This window comes from Populus trichocarpa, chromosome 6 (genome assembly GCF_000002775.5).
Source record: "Populus trichocarpa isolate Nisqually-1 chromosome 6, P.trichocarpa_v4.1, whole genome shotgun sequence".
Classification (NCBI taxonomy): Eukaryota; Viridiplantae; Streptophyta; class Magnoliopsida; order Malpighiales; family Salicaceae; genus Populus; species Populus trichocarpa.
Genome location: NC_037290.2, coordinates 8,162,578 through 8,180,101, shown reverse-complemented (window position 1 = coordinate 8,180,101; position 17,524 = coordinate 8,162,578). Strand labels below are relative to the sequence as shown.

Genomic DNA, 17,524 nt, shown 5'->3' with positions numbered 1-17,524 from the left:
TACACCTGGAGATACTTTAAAAGTTTGATTAGATGGGATTTTTTAGAATCCTTTTGGATTACAATTTATGGCAATGAAACTAGACACTACATGCAAAAAAAATAATATAAAAAAATAAATACAAAGTTACAAAATTCATAAGATTTCTTAGCACATTGTGGGATCTGTTCAAGTTAATAACTAGCAAAATCAATAGATGTTACGAAGTGATCTGATATTGTTAGGTAAAAAGAAATCAGAGGAGAAAGGGAGGAAAGGAAGCATGTTGGAAGATAACTCTCTATGGAAAAAGTCATCAATTTAACCAAATTCACTGGTCTAAATTCTTTTGTCTCTTTTGTGCAATTAAAATATTATCAACCAATCAATAAAATTAAGCAACCAATCAAAACAATTCAATATTAAGTTTTTTTATGTGAAAAACTCATTGTAAAAATAATAATCACGAGAATGTAATCCATCTAAAAACTTTCATTATAAATAGGATTAAAAAGTACTTTTTTCTTAGTTAAAACTAAAGGCTACAAATATAAATCATAAAAGTATTTAACTTTGAAATTTGAGATCATTTCTTCATATTGATGATGGGGAAATGTAAATTCAGGCACCTCCTCGATATCCTCCATTGGCTGAAGAAATATCAAAAAAGAAAAAGAAAATAATTAAAGGTCGAATATTATGTGGATAGCAGAATTTGTCTCAAAGGTCAAGACTCGATATATGTAGGAACTGGCGGTACCTGCCATAATTGCAGTTGACGCCATAGCAAAAAAGAAAAAAAACAATTATCATAACGAAGCAGAAATTCTTGCCTGCCCAACTACCACAAAAGAAGCACCTAATAAACAGTTGTCACCAATGTTAAGAAAGCCTGTAAAAATTCAAGCAACGGAAAGAAAAAGACAAGAGATATCCTTTGGATTGGCTAACTTACTTAGCGGTGTGGTTCAATTAAACTGTCAGAGTATAATGAGGGAAATAAGGAAACAATCAAGTGACTAGCAGGATTATTTTGAATTAGTAACATAATGGATGGTGTGAATAATTGGTGCACATGCTACTGGATTTTCTGCTGAAGATGCTGATGAACATTCTGATAGTCTAACGAAGCCTCCATCAACTGTCTTTGTTTAGGCACTCACCAGACTACAACTTCACACTAAATCGCATCAGTTTATGTGCAATTATACTGCAAAAAGTAAAAAAAAAAAACTGAGTTTGGATCTTATGTATCCGATCTGATCGGTTGCATACCGTGAGAGTCGTTCTAAGGAATTCTGATCAGGGCATTTCAAAGCACGGTCAGACACAATATCTGCTCATTTTGCAGCATCATGCCAATCGTAGAGTTTCTAATGCAGCGCAAAGATTGAGCTTCTATGAATAGTTACTATGAAATTCTCAGGAAGACTAAACCTACATGAATGGCTCGCTCACACGATTATGCGTCAGTTGCGGGTCAATATTCGGAAGTAGAGATATTGCCTTTCCATTTGATCTTGCCATATCACTAGGATCTGGTTCTGCAAGTAAGATCTTGTTGTCTGGTAGAACCTAATAATATCACGAGAAGTAACAAATTAGCTGTCTGTAGGATTTAGGATTACCAGAGCTCAATCCCGTGAACATGTCTCTAGCAACATGTACAAAAAGCAACGAGTATATGATATCGTGTTAGCTAGATAAAGAAGGAACCTCTCCTACGCGTGTCCTGACTGTCAATAATCCACAACTAGCAGCCTCTAATATGGCTATGCAGAATGCATCTGTCAAAGAACTGCTCGACGAGTTAAAGAGTACTGAGACAATATTCAACAAAAACATAAATGTATCCTGAAGCTATAGTAAATAATATGAAAAAATGATTTAAAATTAGAAATCAGGAGAACCTCTGACCTGCTTAAGAACATACGGCCAGAAGGCATGTGGTACGGCACTCAGCATTTCCACTCGATCTTGGAAGTGTGTTTTCCCTCATCTCTTCCAGCCTGACGCGTTTAGGTCCATCCCCTCCAATGAACCGTACCTTAACACATGCATATTTCTAAAAAGAATTTGACTATAAGCTTTTTAGACAAGTACGATGTTGGTTGCCTAAGTACAGATCCTTAAATCTGCCAGTGCTCTGTGAAAATGGAGAACATGTGGGTCCATGATTAACACCAATACAGGCTTTACAGAGGTAGTCCTAGTAATGCAGTCCCATGATGAACATCAATCAGCCAATAGAACAATAGCATCTCAATTCATATTGTGAAGCTTAATACTACGTGCAAGTTTGACATGTTAATGGAAAGAAAAAGCAAGATATCAAAATCAGAACGCGGCAATGCACTATCAAATTTACATTAACGAAAATGAAAATTTTCATAACCATAATATTCATGTTGGCATTTACGGAAATGGAAGGAGAGAATCTTCATGTAAATAGGTTCATTCAAGCAGGTCATGTAGCTATACACTTGAGGGGAACTTGAAAAGGCCGAAAGAGAGTTTTTTTTACCTTCTCGAATTAAAGGTGCATATAGACTACTCCAGTAAAAAAACTAAACTTTCCATAGAGTCACCGATGAATATTTTTTTGTTCATGGATGATTTCACTGAAAATATAGACATTATTTCACCGGAAAGTTATAAAATGGTTTAGAAGTTTTTGATCTTTTTGATGAAAATAGTGATGAATATTTTGTTGTTAATTTTGTCTCCTATTCTATCGGCAAAATTAGTTTTTGCCGATGAAATAAGTGATGAAATATTTCATTGGTAATTCATTTATTGATGGAATAATCAATTAAATTTGGTTGATTAATTTTTTTTTGACGCCAATATTCTATCAATATTGCCAATTACCGATGAAAATATCAACAGCTAACAACCCCTAATAAAACTTTTCTTGACGATGTATTTCTATCGATAAATCCATTCACAATGTAAATGGCGAACAAAATGGTGTTTACTCGCCAACCAAATATTCCATCTGGATATTTTAATTTTAGGATGGTGGTGCTTTTATCCTACTCATTGGTTTTAATTATAACTTTTCGGGATTTAGCTAATACAATTGATGAGGAGAATGTTGCAAAGTTCACTTCCATTGTCAAGGAATTTGATAGTTTTTCCAAGTTGGTACATCTTACCATCATTCATTTTAAGTTGTTCAAATCCAGTACATGATTTCACGAGAGTAAGTCTAACGATGTCTGGTCCTGATATCTTGATACCATGACTGACCATGATTTGAAGAGGAGTGACTAGCTGAAGTAGGGCTTGTCATGTTGAAGAGTTTCATTCAAGGAGAGAACGAACTCTTGAAAACTAAAAGGAACATGACATTGATTCCATCTTGATTTATTCCCTCGATTAAAGACACTGTTTGATGTTGTGTTAGCTAATATATTTTATAACAGTTTTAATTAAAAGCTTATTTTTTTTAAACCATGATTAAAAGTATTTTTCTTAAATTGTTTTTATTTAAATCACAATTGTAAGCTACGAGAATGCCAAACACGAACTAAAATTACTTTTGTTTTGGCGATGTCTTTGATAGAAAGACCATTGATCTTATATACAGAAACCAATTATTTTATCCTCGGCAAAAATCTTTCTAACCCCATATAAGCTACCAGCTCTGCCTATACAGTTGTGTTGCTGCCGGCAGCTCACGATTATCTTATTATATGTGCGTCGTTGGTATAGTTTGTAGCTACTATGGATGCCTTCGATCATCTTCGGAGTTCATTTTGCATGGCCGGCTTAATAATGAGGGATTAAGAAGGCTGAATCCGAATCAAACTGATGACAAAGATAAGGTGGTGTGAATTCTGTCAAGAACACTTTAGTCACATAGAAGAATAAACTTCATTGTACCAAGTTCCTTGAGCTTATTACACAAGTGGGTGTCTTTAAAAATTGCTGGACATGGATAATTTAACCTCTGTTGACAGCAAAAAGACGAAAGAGGTGGGATTTTGAATGGTGGATGCTGTTACAGTATGACCAAGAACAAGAATTTGTAGCATAGGACACCCAATAACATTATCATCCTATTCTTAAAAAATAAAAAGCCAAAGCCGAATCTCTATAGACCAAACCAAAATAGTTGTAATCAATTATCCATTATTAGCACTGTTGAGTGTTGACTAATACTCTTTAATATAGAAAAGGTGTTTTGGTCCTTCGGTTCCTATTTCGCTCGTCCATTATTGAAGAAGCTATTGTAATTGGCGTTGGCGTTGGCGTTGGCGTTACAATGCCGACCCGCAAGAACCTTATTTTTTATTTTTGGTGGTAGAAGACAAAGAAAACATTCAAAATGAAAGAACACAAAAGTAATCACACTCTCTTAAGTCTTAACTTCTGTATTAAATAATAAACCTGATCCTAATTCTACTCAACAGCAAATCCTAATTCTCCTTCTATGGCATCGTCATATCTTTCTTTCGCTTCAAAGCTCTCTTTTCTCCATAACGGAAACTACAAAAACGATGCCGTTGGAAGGAACTTGCTGTTTGATAACCCAAATTCGTACAAGTGGAACCGGAAATTCAGTGATTCTTGTTTTTCGAAGACGCGATGCTCCGGCGTTGGAGTAACACGCGCCGCCTCCACGACGGAGGCAGTGGTGGATAACAATCGAGTTTCGAAAGAGGATAGTAGAGTTCTAAGAGTTGGTTTGGTTTGTGGAGGTCCTTCTGCTGAGCGTGGGATTTCCCTCAACTCTGCTCGATCAGTACTTGATCACATAGAGGTACTCTTGCCTGTGCCAAGATTTGTAATTACTGGATGTGCATTGTAACTTTTTTGGTATTTTTTTGTTGTTGTTGTTGTTACAGGGGGATGATTTGCAAGTGAGCTGCTATTATATTGACTATGATATGAATGCATTCGCTATATCATCTGCTCAGGTTGGTTAGTTACTCAGTCAACGAAATGTTTTCACTTGAATTGAATTATAAGTAGTAACTGTGATTTCTCTCTTAGGTATATTCAAATACTCCGGCGGATTTTGATTTTAAGCTTGAAAGGTAAGGTTTTATTTATTTATTTATTATTTTCCCCCTCTAATGCAGAGAAGGATGGCTAATTGTGTGTTTTGTGCAGCCTTGCCAAAGGTTTTTCGTCGTTGGATGAATTTGCAGAACATCTTGCTGCTTCTGTGGATATAGTGTTCCCTGTTATTCATGGCCGGTTTGGTGAAGATGGTGGAATTCAGGTGCATTATACATAGCATCATCCTTCATTTGCGTTATAGGATATTGTCTCGAAAGATATATTTTTGTAACGGGTGGTGGTCTTTTTATTCAGGAGTTGCTGGAAAGGCATAATGTTCCATTTGTTGGCACAGGATCTCGTGAGTGTCGTAAAGCATTTGATAAGGTAAGGGAGACAGTCTATTAGTCTGTAATAAGTTATTAGGTTTGGAAGCCCCTAGAATTGAATCGAAGTTCCTATGTATTGTGCATTGAATATTTGAAACTTGTTGGTATCTCTGGAGGTGTGATGAAAGGAGAGCTTTGTTAGTAGATTGTTGCTGGGAATTCGAAGAATCAATATTTACTAGCATCCATGTTATTAGCTGACTGTTCCTAGGTCGACATAATTAGTGATAGATGCTTGGGAAATAAATTGAGAAGGAAAATTGTCACACCTCCATATTTCATATACCCTTGATAACTTTCGAATGTTACTTGTGCTAGAAGTACTTTCTTCTGTGAGATGAGGCTAACCATTTACCTTCAAATCATTGACAGTATGATGCCTCCTTGGAACTCAGCAAACAAGGATTCATAACTGTACCTAGTTTTCTAGTCCAGGTATTGGTCCCAACTATTTGGTAATTTGAAGTGCTTTTGTCACGCCTGTTTGGGTCAACTTTTATTTATTTATCTATCAATTTAGTGCTGGATATGCATTAGGTTGCAATGTATCTGGTTATGAGTGGATATACTGACATGTGCATATGGCATTTAGGGAAGTGAAATTGAGGAATGTGAATTATCCAAGTGGTTCACAAGCAATCAATTGGACCCTAACTCTGGGAAAGTTGTGGTAAGACACACTTCCTCATCTCAGTTTAAGTAGTCTAATAGGCACGTGTAGTGAGATGGTTCAGCATTAGGATCTCAAATTTGTCATCATATGTTTGCAGGTAAAGCCAGCTAGAGCTGGATCAAGTATTGGAGTTACAGTTGCTTATGGTGTTTCTGATTCTCTTAAAAAAGCAAATGATCTCATTTCAGAGGTAATTTAAATCTTATAACATTTCTCATTGATGCATACTTTGAAATTACCAACTTTATGCTGAAACACCAGACCGACTTACATGGAAGGTGCTGAGATTGCTTGTTCATGTTTAGGTTTTAGTTCTTTTTTTTTTCGTTTTTGCAATTTCAGGAAGGTGTTAAAGCCCAAGGTTACTTTTTGGTACCATGAGTACTTAGTTTGCAAAGTTTATTCCTAAAGATTTGGGAGGATTTTTTTTTTGTACCATCTGAAGACAAGGAAAAAAATGATTATCAAACTGGAATGTTGTTGCATTTGGGCTACAGATGGTTCAATTGCCGTAAAATGTTTTCATTTAAAACCATGTGAGATGGTTCAACTGATTAGAATGGTGTGTCTTTTCATGTCCAAAAGGGGATAGATGATAAAATCCTTGTTGAAATATTTCTCGAAGGAGGGAGCGAGTTTACAGCAATTGTCCTTGATGTGGGATCTGGTTTTGATTGTCACCCTGTTGTTCTACTGCCAACTGAGGTATACTCTTTTCAGCCCTCATGAATCATTTCAATAATGGTTTAAATCTTCCAAGGTGCTTTAAGATTTTATGTATACTATTTTATTTATTCATCATATTTTTATGAGATGACCATGAATTGTGGAGAGAGTTTTTTTATTGGTTATATGCTCAAACATTTGTTTTTAAAATTGAATTATTGCTTTTAATAGTCTGCGGTTGTGTTAATTTTTTTCAAAAAAAGGGGCTCTTGTATAGTAGTGCCTTACAAGATTTAGAAAACTAAGCTATAAATTAGAGTAACCTGGTGAAGAACTGTGATCTAGTAATATGACATTGATGGTGCAGGTGGAGATTCAATTTCATGGCAGTGTTGATGTGAGAGAAGAAGATGCAATTTTCAATTACCGAAGGAAGTATCTTCCAACACAACAGGTACAGCAGAAGTGTATCTGAGAATTTCTTATTGCAATTGCATTTTTCAGAAAGATTATAATATCTTTTCCCATTTCTTTTGTTTTGTAACGAATGCATCTATGGTGCATCATATGTGTCTTGAGTTGTGATGTGTAAAATTTGTAATGCCTCCTTTCATTGTTCTAGTCTCAGAAGTTCTTACTTTCTTCACAGGTAGCTTATCACACTCCACCTCGTTTTCCTCTCAAAGTAATTGAAAATATTCGAGAAGGAGCATCTATTTTATTCCGTCAACTCGGTCTACGTGATTTTGCTCGGATTGATGGATGGTTTTTGCCTAATTCCATGCATGCATTATCATCTTCAGCTGGAAAATTTGGAAGGACTGAATTGGGCACAATAATATACAATGACATTAACCTGGTAAGTCAATTATATTCTTACTGGGACTACCAATATTATTTTTTATTACATCTGTGATGTTGATTTCTGATTAATATGTCAGATTAGTGGAATGGAGCAGACCAGTTTTCTTTTTCAGCAAGCTTCAAAGGTACTTATTATCAGTCTTTTGCTGCGGGCTTCTACTTGAACTTCTTATGAATGCTGTGTCCCCTTTGTTTATTACTGTAGCAAAGTTGAGTTGCATGCTTCTTGTAGACTGGGGTCCTTCCCCATCAGGTTGCTTTTTCTTTCATGCTAGGCTTGGAATTGGCATAGGAATATGTCAGATGCTGTGGCATGCTGATTAGTAAACATTTCATGGAAACATTATCATAGCAACAGAAGTGTGGAGCATGCATGGCTCAAACTTTGGAGTCTTTGTTCTATATGGTTCATTGGTACCTAAAAGTTGACAGATTTTCTCATGTGTAATGCACATGTGAAGTGAGGCATGTTATTCTTTATATGCCACAGAAATGTTGAAATGCTCGTGAAACTAATAATTTTTAGCTTTTTGTCACCATTCCCACTCGTCTCCTCAAAAGGTTTCTCTTCTTGTTCAGGTTGGATTCTCTCATTCTAACATTCTTCGAAGTGTTATTCATCGTGCTTGCTTGCGGTTCCCCAATCTTGCATCACACAACGAAGTATCAGCTCATTTGCCAAGAAGATCGAAATCCTTGCCATTTGATGAAGCATTTAACAAACGGGAGGGTATTCGTAAAATTTTTGTCTTGTTTGGAGGAGACACTTCAGAGCGGCAAGTATCTCTTATGAGTGGAACAAATGTTTGGCTTAACTTGCTGGCATTTGATGAAGTAAGTTTAGGAAACATTAGCTATAAATTTGTTTAGTTTGCATAACGGTTGGCGGATGTGTTTGATGAAGTATATAACTGGATGTCTGTTATACATGGATGATGCAGTATTAAAGCATCTTTTATCTTTTGAATACTGAGGCAATTAAGTTTATCTTCTGATTATTGAATCTAAGAATCCAAAAGTTCTCATATGTGTGCCCTGGATCAATGCTTAGCCTTTCACCGAGTATCCTCCATTCCTGTCGTTTTACTCCTCCAAGCCAGCAATATTTGTGATTCAATAATTTGTTTGGATGTTTTTAATCGAGGTACAATATGGTTATGAATAATGTCTGATATTGGCAATTTGTTGTCTACAGCTTGATGTGACTCCTTGTTTACTTGCCCCCTCAGACGACCATTCTGATGATGGTTCCAGAGTGGTTTGGTCATTGCCGTAAGTAGAGATTTTTGTTCATGTTTCGACTCCATTATAAGCTTGCACAAATAATACATTTTCTTTTTGAAAAGTCAAATAATCCACCATCTATTTATTTGTTTTCTATAAATCTGCACTCAGAAGCAATACTTAACATTTTTTATTGCCAGCCATGTTTTGATTTATTAGATTTTCATGTATGCTATATCATGCTCCTGGAATTTATATGCAGTTACTCTCTTGTGCTGAGACACACTACAGAGGAAGTTCTTGACGCTTGCATAGAAGCTATCGAACCAGCTCAGGCCGCGCTGACTTCTCATTTGCGCAACCAAGTGATGAATGACCTCATGGAATGTCTGAAGAAGCATAGTTGGTTTACAGGGTTTGACATAGCTGATGAACAGCCTGTTAGATATTCATTAGAGAAGTGGATCAAGCTTGCCAAAGAAGTTCAGGCAACAGTTTTCATTGCAGGTATTTTTTTTTAACCATTGTAATGTTATGATTGATGCTTGCATTAACCTTTCTTTCCACTGTTAGCATGAACATAATAGTACATGTTTGATCTATGAATGTGTGCTGTAGTTTTAAGATATCTGTTTTTTCAAGAATATGCAGTAAGAGCTTTACTTCAGATATAGCTCTTGTCACGTTAGATAATATCTGAACATACTCTTTCACCCAAACAAGGAAGGTTCAAACATGGATTTAGTTGTCCGAGTAATGGTTTGCTTATACTGGTAAACATCACGTTTGTTAAGCCATAACTTTTCACACTTGGGAAATTTGATTGCAGAGCATGTGGGAGCATGCTGTTCATATTCTGATATTCTTAAATGAATGCTAACACTATGTTAAGGATGGAATTTTTATTTAATCTCTTTTATTTAACAAAACATTCAGCTATTATATTCCATACGAAATTTATCTGATGTTTTCTACAGTGCATGGAGGCATTGGTGAAGATGGTACACTTCAGTCTTTACTGGAGTCTGAAGGAGTTCCTCATACAGGTTATTGTAGTCAACACTTTTTCACCTGAAGAATTTAGTTGTCTTGGTACCAGATTGTTCATTCTTTTTTTATTTTCAAATAAAGGTCCTGGTGCGGCAGCTTCGAAGACTTGCATGGACAAAGTTGCAACATCACTCGCTCTTAGTCATGTATGTAACAAAATCACTTGTAGGGATCATCTTATGAAAACTCAGGCTATGTTTAATCTTTCCTTTCTCCATCATATATTTTTCAACATAGCATTGGTTGTGATCTCTAGTAATGAACAGCTTGCAGATTTGGGAGTTCTTACCATAAACAAAGATGTGCGCAGAAAAGAGGATTTGCTGAATATGCCTGCACTAGAGATTTGGGATGAGCTGATCTCAAAGCTTCAGTGTGAAACATTATGTGTTAAACCAGCAAGGGATGGATGCTCAACTGGGGTTGCAAGATTATGGTTGGTTCATACCCCTTGTTATTGCCAGTTGCTAATAATCTCTTTGATCTGAGATCATATATCCCTAAACTTAGTTAAATATTTTGTGTATTTGAATTAATCATATATTGCTTACCTTTTGTTCGAGCAGCTGCGTGGAAGACCTTGCAGTGTATATAAAAGCTTTGAAGGATTGCCTTCTCCGGATACCACCTGATAGTTTCTCAAAGGTATAGAAGCTTCTCCATAATTTCGTTTCAGGACATCAATGTCAAGTGCCAGCATCACAGATTGTTTTTAGAAATACAGATATCTTGTCTTTGAAAACATTTTAAGGTGATTATTATGCTAAAGTGCATGTTCATGTTTGATGAACTGTTGTAAATGATATGTCATTTAGCACCAAATAAGAAAATTGGAAATTATTTTAGATTTCAGCTCTGTAATTACTTGTTAGGGTATCCCCTGGAATAAGAGTATGAGCTTGATGCCCATTTAACATGTGCATGGATGGTAGTTCCTGGGTGCATCTAATAACTTTATTCTGAAAGTTTTGCATCTTTTGTTTTCTTCTTTTGATAAGCATGAAAGTTTTTGTTCTTAAGACCTAAAGAAATCAACTATTATTAAATTTCAAGTGAAAATTAATAGTCTGCTACTTTTTTACTTTTAAGTTGTCTAATGAACCCCCAGTAAACCCATTGTCATTTACCGAACAAATAAATGATTGTGACTTTCTAACTCACTAGTCCATACTTTGTTGGCAACAGTCCATACTCTTTAACCCAGATCTTTCTTTCTTAGCCATTATTTATAATTGAAACAATAACTGGGTTTTTATCTTACACCAGTCAAACATCCTTTTCTTTTTGTGTAATGTTCAGTCACATGGAATGATTGAGATGCCAAGCCCTCCTCCAGAGCGTTTGATCTTTGAACCTTTTATTGAGACTGATGAGATTGTTGTCTCATCCAAATCTGGGGGTGAAAAGGCACAAGGCCTTGTGTGGAAAGGAAACAGTCGATGGGTAGAAATTACAGTTGGTGTTATAGGAACTCTTGGATCAATGCGCTCACTGAGCCCTAGTGTTACTGTTAAGGAAACTGGTGATATTTTATCACTTGAAGAGAAATTTCAAGGTACATGTTTTTGCTCGTTGCAATTTGTTTCAATTATGTTGGCATTTGATGATATCTCTTTTGTTTTACTTGCTGCTTGCAAATCATGGTAGTTAACCAATGGTAGCATTGAAGTTGATATAGTAGTCCTGAACCTTATTGGTTATGCAGTAAAACACACGAGTAATTAGATACGATTAAAAAAAATGGATCAAAGAGGATGATTTAGTGGCTGCAGTTGAAGTTTTCTTCATGCTTAACTTGAGGGAATTAATTCGTGAATTTTTACATGATTTATTGGAAGAAATTCCAAATTTGTTTAGATGGCATTGCTGGTATCTTGACATTGATATTACTTGACAGGTGGAACCGGCATCAATCTTACTCCTCCACCGGCATCAATTGTTAGGTTTGTTAACTGCTATATGAAATTGTCTTTTATGTTAATGCCATGATTAAGACATCCTGTACTGATAACTATTCTGAAATAATATCACCTCCAATTCCCATGATCATTCTGACCATCTTTTAGAAAATTACTATGCTGCATGAAAATATAATTAATGCATGCAATGACATTCGGAGCAAGCACTCTCTTTCTTCATCTATCTCTTATTGATCATCTTTTCGTCTTTGGATTGTAGTTTGACTAAATGAGCAATTTCTTCTCTTCTTGAATCAGTAACGAGGCGTTGGAGAGGTGCAAACATCGTATTGAATTGATTGCAAACACTCTGCAATTAGAAGGATTTTCACGAATAGATGCTTTTCTTAATGTTGATAGTGGAGAGGTATGCTCTTTCCACATTCTCCATGTGACATTAGCTGAATCAACACAAGATAATAGTTGAGCTTGAGTCTGCTCTCTGTTTTGCTTACAAAAGTTCTCTTTCGTGATATTTATCCATCACCCATATCGTTATTTGCAGGTGCTGATTATAGAGGTCAATACTGTTCCTGGAATGACTCCTTCCACTGTCCTTATTCATCAGGTAGCGTTAGATGTGTTTTGAGCATTTGGTAACCAATTGACTTGTCTGTTTCTGTGACCCTACAATGAAATTTTGCATTTTATCTTAAAAAAGATATCAGCAGAATTATGCATGAAACATCAACATAGAAATAAGATCATTTATTGAAAAACAATAATCTTCTGTGAAACACTGCAAGGAAAAGTAAAAATGAGATGATTTACTGAAACATGATGTTAGGGATGGCTGTATCGGCATGGTTGTTTAGATGTAATATAATGAAATGTGTAATTTAATGAAAAATGTAATGTAATGCTTTGGAAAAGTATGTAATGGAAGCATTCACAAATTTTCAATCTAGTCCCTGTAATTTTTCAAAAACATTATTTGTCTTTATATTTCATTTTCATTTACAAGTTGGTCCTAATTTAAAAGTTTTTTGGTCATTGCACTTCAACAAAATTAAAATTTAGTCCTTAATATGAAAAATTATTTGCAATTAGGTTTCTGTATGATTTGTTCTTCGTCGTATAATGGTTTGACGTAGCTTTTTATTTTTTAATATAATAAGTCATTATAATTGTAATGATCCATAACATTAAAATCTTGAAAATTATACAACCGAACGTAGGATTATAACGATCCATTACATTATATGTTTCATTACATACAATCAAGCAAGCTATATTAATTCATTTCATAAGTAACTAGTTACTTGTGTCCTAATGAGCTAGAATTTGCTGTGTTTCTCAGGCGCTAGCAGAACAACCTCCCATGTATCCTCACAAATTCTTTCGTACGTTGCTTGATTTAGCATCAGAGAGGATCATATAGAATTTAGCTGTGCTCGATTAGCTTCAAGTCTTGCAAGAACCCAGCATCATTGTATGTTGTTTGGGATGGTGCTTTGAAACAGTAAAATTAAGAAATCACATCCATGGTTCCTCCCTCTATTTGATCATGTATATTATTACATACTCTTCTTCCTTCAGTTGTCACCTATATTTCTTGCCTAAAAAGGGTTTCGCGAGCATTCCCTGTATTGAAAAGAAAGAAAAGGAAGAGTTTCACTTGTATATCATCCCCTTCTCAAAAATCACTTCCATAACCCCTATAACTCGAGCCTGTATATAGCAGGAAAGATGACTGACTTAGCCTAATTGGTTTAAAACAACCTTGACCACATGATTCATAACAATAAAAACCAGTCGTTTGTAAGGACAGGTAGAGCTGGCTACAGGAGTATGAGAGCATAAAAATGCTCTCCTCCAACACAAATTATAGCAATAAAAATACAACAAGGACATGGAACACAAAAACCCAAACAACAATGGTAGAATCAATGACGCATGCAACATGCTCTATAAAATATCTCGTAGAAATTTAGATTCTTGGAACACTATGGTTTCAAGGTATTTAATTACATAATGAAAGTTCGGTGAAGATTATAAATTATTTATTATAATGCTTCAAAGGTTCTTGTTTTTGTTTTACGTGACCATTTTTTAATTGAGATAGTTTAGATGGTTAGGTATATGGTGGAGAAGAAGAAGATGAAGAAGAAGAATTTAATTTAATTAGTTTTTTTCATCGTGCAGTTGAAAGAAGAAGAAGAAGATCCAACTGTGTATATAAAAAAATGTAGGATTTTTACTGGGGAAGAAGAAGATGGAGAATGACCCAATCTCAAGCCTTGTATAGGCCAGTTGGGCTCAAAATGGTGGATTCTTATAGGGTCTTTGTCTAAGCTCACACCCAAAGGTGGTAGGCTCGGGGTGATCACTACCGAACTCATCTTTATTGGGTTCGAGCCTATTAAGAACATGCCCATCAATATCCATACTTACTTGAAAGCTTGTTATGTAGAAAATTACATGATATGGATATATTTGATTCTTGTCCATTGTCCAATACAAACACACTTGAGAGGAATACAGACCGAATTAACATTATGATTTTGTGTTTTTCAAATACCTCTTTGTTGTAAGGAGAGGTTTTCATGGTTTTCTTTACGGAAGAGAAGAGAGGGAATAAGAATTGTGACGGTAGCTTGATGAGATTTGGGTTCTTAATAAATAAGAGTATTTTTTTTCATTTTTATTCTAGGCTAGTCTTAATTGAATGTGTAAATTGTAATAAATAAAAATATAGATATAAAGTGTTTTCAAAGTTCTCAATAATTTACCCTAGCTTATAAACACTTTTAAATTTTTTAATTATATATGTTAACTTTTTTTATTTTAAGAGGAATTTATAAGTAAACTATTGCAACTTATGATCTAGTTTGACACCGCTTAAAAAACATTGATTTAAAACTTTTTTTTAGTGTTTTTTTGATGATTTTGATATATTAATATTAAAAAAAAATTATTTTAATATATTTTCAAGTAAAAAACTATTTTAAAAAGTATTTCACACTACAATCTCAAATACCCCTAATAAAATTGCATAACAACAACAAAAATAAATATATTTTTTGTGATCCTTTTCACTTTAACAAAAACAGAATCTATCATCTCTTTTACAGAACGAAATCTTAAAAATCACAAAGACTAAAGATTGATCATTGATTAGTATTGAGATTAAGGGTTTGTTTAAGATAAATATGTAATGAGATGTAGTTCTGTTTTTTTCGTGGGATCCACAAGTAAAGAACATGTATATTTTGTTTCTAATGAGATGTGGTTTGTGTTTTAAGTATGAAAATTTTGCAATGATTGCGATTATATCCATTATGATTATGCCATAGTACATTTATTCCATTTCTCATAAAAAAAATTATTGTATTATTCTCTAAATTATATTGATTCTAATTATAATAGAAAAAAACAAAAAAAAAACAAAATTTTCTTTGCTCTATAGCCGAATTACATAAAATAATGTATTGATTCTAATTGCCAAGTTAATTTTAGTACAGAAAATGGAAGTCAAACTAATTTAACGTTCGGCTTACCACGAACCAAAATGGATGGAATAAAATAGTACTGCTATATAGGCTGCCAGCCTCGAAGAAAATGACCATAGCAAATCTTTACATGATACAAACCAAACACGCTTGTTGGCAGTTCTTGCCGTTTTGTTTTTTAAAATATTTTTTTATTTTTTTTATAATATATAAAAATGATTTGAAAATATTAAAATTATTAATTTAAAAAAATAAAAAAAATAAATAAATAAAAAAACTAAAGTAAAAACAAACAGAGAAAGAAGTTAATAATTAAGAGAAGGGATGTTGATCTACGTACCTATGCATTGAAGAAAACCAGCTGGATGCAAGGAATAACTCATGATGCGTGTTCATGGGGTTTGGACATTCTCCTGCTAATTGTACAATGATTTTGAGTGTACGATGAACTGAAAACCCCACTTGGGTTCCGTCCCATCATCATGGTTTGTGGTTTGAAAGATGCCATGGCCTCCAAACTAGAGGAGGTCTTTGCAAAGGACCACCATAGGTGCATGAATGATGGCGTAGTGCACTCAAATGCTCTGTTTTATGTACCAAAGGCCAATTGAGATGATGGGTCAGCAGATAAAAAGAGTGCAAATTCATCTGATGGCTATTGGTCACAAAAAGAACGCTTGAGGTCCATTCATTTCCTTTCGTGGTTACTGCTCAATATATAATTGCGTTTATATTTAGCTTGTTTGCTAGAAATTTTTTTTTAAAAAAATGAATTCTAAAAAAGTAAATTTTTAAAAAAATGGATTATTTTTATATTTGGTAATATAATAAAAATTAAATTAAAAAATATTTTTCAGTTTTTGATTATGTCATAAAAAATAAGATGAAAAATAAATTATTAATGTTTTATTTTTTTTCAAGTTTATTAAAATAATGAGGAACAAATCTTACAAATTAAAAAGTTGAATGAGAATGAAATTAAAAAAAATGTATAATTTTATAAATTATCTCAAATAAAATAAATAATAATAAAATAATAGAGATCAAATAAAAAAATTGAAAGATGAAGAAATTAAAATAATAATAATAATTACTATTTCATAAATTATTTCAAATAAAATAAGTAACAATCAAAAGAATGAGGACCGAATTTGATAAATAAAAAATTTCAATTAAAAAATAATAAAGGAAAAGCAAATGATAATTATAAAAATGAGGACTAAAGTCAATACAAAAATCAAATTCTAAGGGATGAAATTGAAAAAAAAAATTAAAACAAAATATATATAACAATCAAAAGTTTGAGGACCAAATTTGATATAATCAGCAAATAATATGATATTTCTAAATTTTTCACAACTTTCAGAAAGTGTTTTCCGCCCAAAATAAAAGGAAAACACTTTTCTGGAAACCAAACCAAATTTTTCTTTGACGGGAAAGTCTTTTACATTGACCAACTTTTCTAATGACAAACAAGCACAGGAAAATTTGGAAAATGATTTCCAGAAAACCATTTTCCGTCAAACAAACGAGGTCGTAATGTTGGTTCATCGCACTCGTCAACTTGAATCCACCTTCATTAAATATGTACCTAATCATTTATGGAGTTTTTTTTTTAATTAGAAATAATATTTAGACATTGCTAACATGTTTTCTAAAATAAATAAAAATAAATCATGTAGAGATTGATCCAGTATGATCTGGACAACCTGATAAGTTCAAAGATAACTTAGACAACTAGAAAAAAAAATAGTTTGACTAAATTTTTTTTCAAGATAACATCTTTTAATTTTTTTTTGATACGATAACATATTAGACCGACCCGGGTCAACCCATGTTAGCATATATGATCCATGATCCGGATCATGAGATAATGAGAACATTGTACAAAGCAAATAAAAAAAACATATTGAGTGCCAATTAATCTGATGGGTTATATTGATATCATGTCATGAGTGACATGTTAGTTGAGTTAATCTAAATTGATTTTTTTTTCCATAGTTTTTTTTTATGACTTTAATTTTTTTTAATTTCATAATTTGACATTAAATCATTTTCTCTGGAGCTTTGTCATTTTTTTTGCTTCTATTTTTGTTTTGTTATTTCGAGAGCGGGTTAATCAAGCTAACCCGGGTCAACTTGTATTTTTTTTCGCAATGTTTTTTTATTTAAATTTGGTCTTTTTTGTTAGGTCCTTCTTTTGAAAGTCTAGTTTTCTTTTATCTCAATCTCATGTCGTGGGTGGCGGTTCAATCAAGT

The 17,524-nt window shown here is 33.7% G+C and overlaps 1 protein-coding gene and 1 long non-coding RNA gene across 2 annotated transcripts; one reads left to right on the top strand and one right to left on the bottom strand.

The window, feature by feature from the left end:
• Window positions 1–4,222: 4,222 nt before the first annotated feature.
• LOC7468075 (uncharacterized) lies at window positions 4,223–13,379 on the top strand. The gene is made up of 24 exons (XM_002309135.4): window positions 4,223–4,747; window positions 4,833–4,904; window positions 4,981–5,024; window positions 5,101–5,212; window positions 5,305–5,376; window positions 5,751–5,813; window positions 5,971–6,048; window positions 6,149–6,241; window positions 6,637–6,756; window positions 7,085–7,171; window positions 7,367–7,576; window positions 7,659–7,706; window positions 8,161–8,415; window positions 8,777–8,853; window positions 9,068–9,312; window positions 9,783–9,851; window positions 9,937–10,001; window positions 10,122–10,291; window positions 10,422–10,500; window positions 11,155–11,410; window positions 11,753–11,798; window positions 12,072–12,180; window positions 12,319–12,381; window positions 13,114–13,379. The coding sequence occupies exons 1-24, from the start codon at window positions 4,418–4,420 to the stop codon at window positions 13,192–13,194; spliced, it is 2,844 nt and encodes a 947-aa protein (XP_002309171.4). The 5' UTR covers window positions 4,223–4,417; the 3' UTR covers window positions 13,195–13,379.
• LOC127905498 (uncharacterized) lies at window positions 12,935–15,842 on the bottom strand. The gene is made up of 2 exons (XR_008059598.1): window positions 15,606–15,842; window positions 12,935–13,397 (listed from the first exon to the last, which is right to left on the bottom strand). It is a non-coding gene; the product is annotated as an uncharacterized LOC127905498 (long non-coding RNA).
• Between the last annotated feature and the right edge of the window lie 1,682 nt (window positions 15,843–17,524).

Bases quoted from the DNA above. Each gene is read 5' to 3' on its own strand.
- LOC7468075 (XM_002309135.4), top strand. From the start codon at position 4,418: ATGGCATCGTCATATCTTTCTTTCGCTTCAAAGCTCTCTTTTCTCCAT. The intron at 8,416-8,776 runs GTAAGTTTAGGA...TGTTGTCTACAG, and splicing joins ACTTGCTGGCATTTGATGAA to CTTGATGTGACTCCTTGTTT. The intron at 9,852-9,936 runs GTTATTGTAGTC...TTTCAAATAAAG, and splicing joins TGAAGGAGTTCCTCATACAG to GTCCTGGTGCGGCAGCTTCG.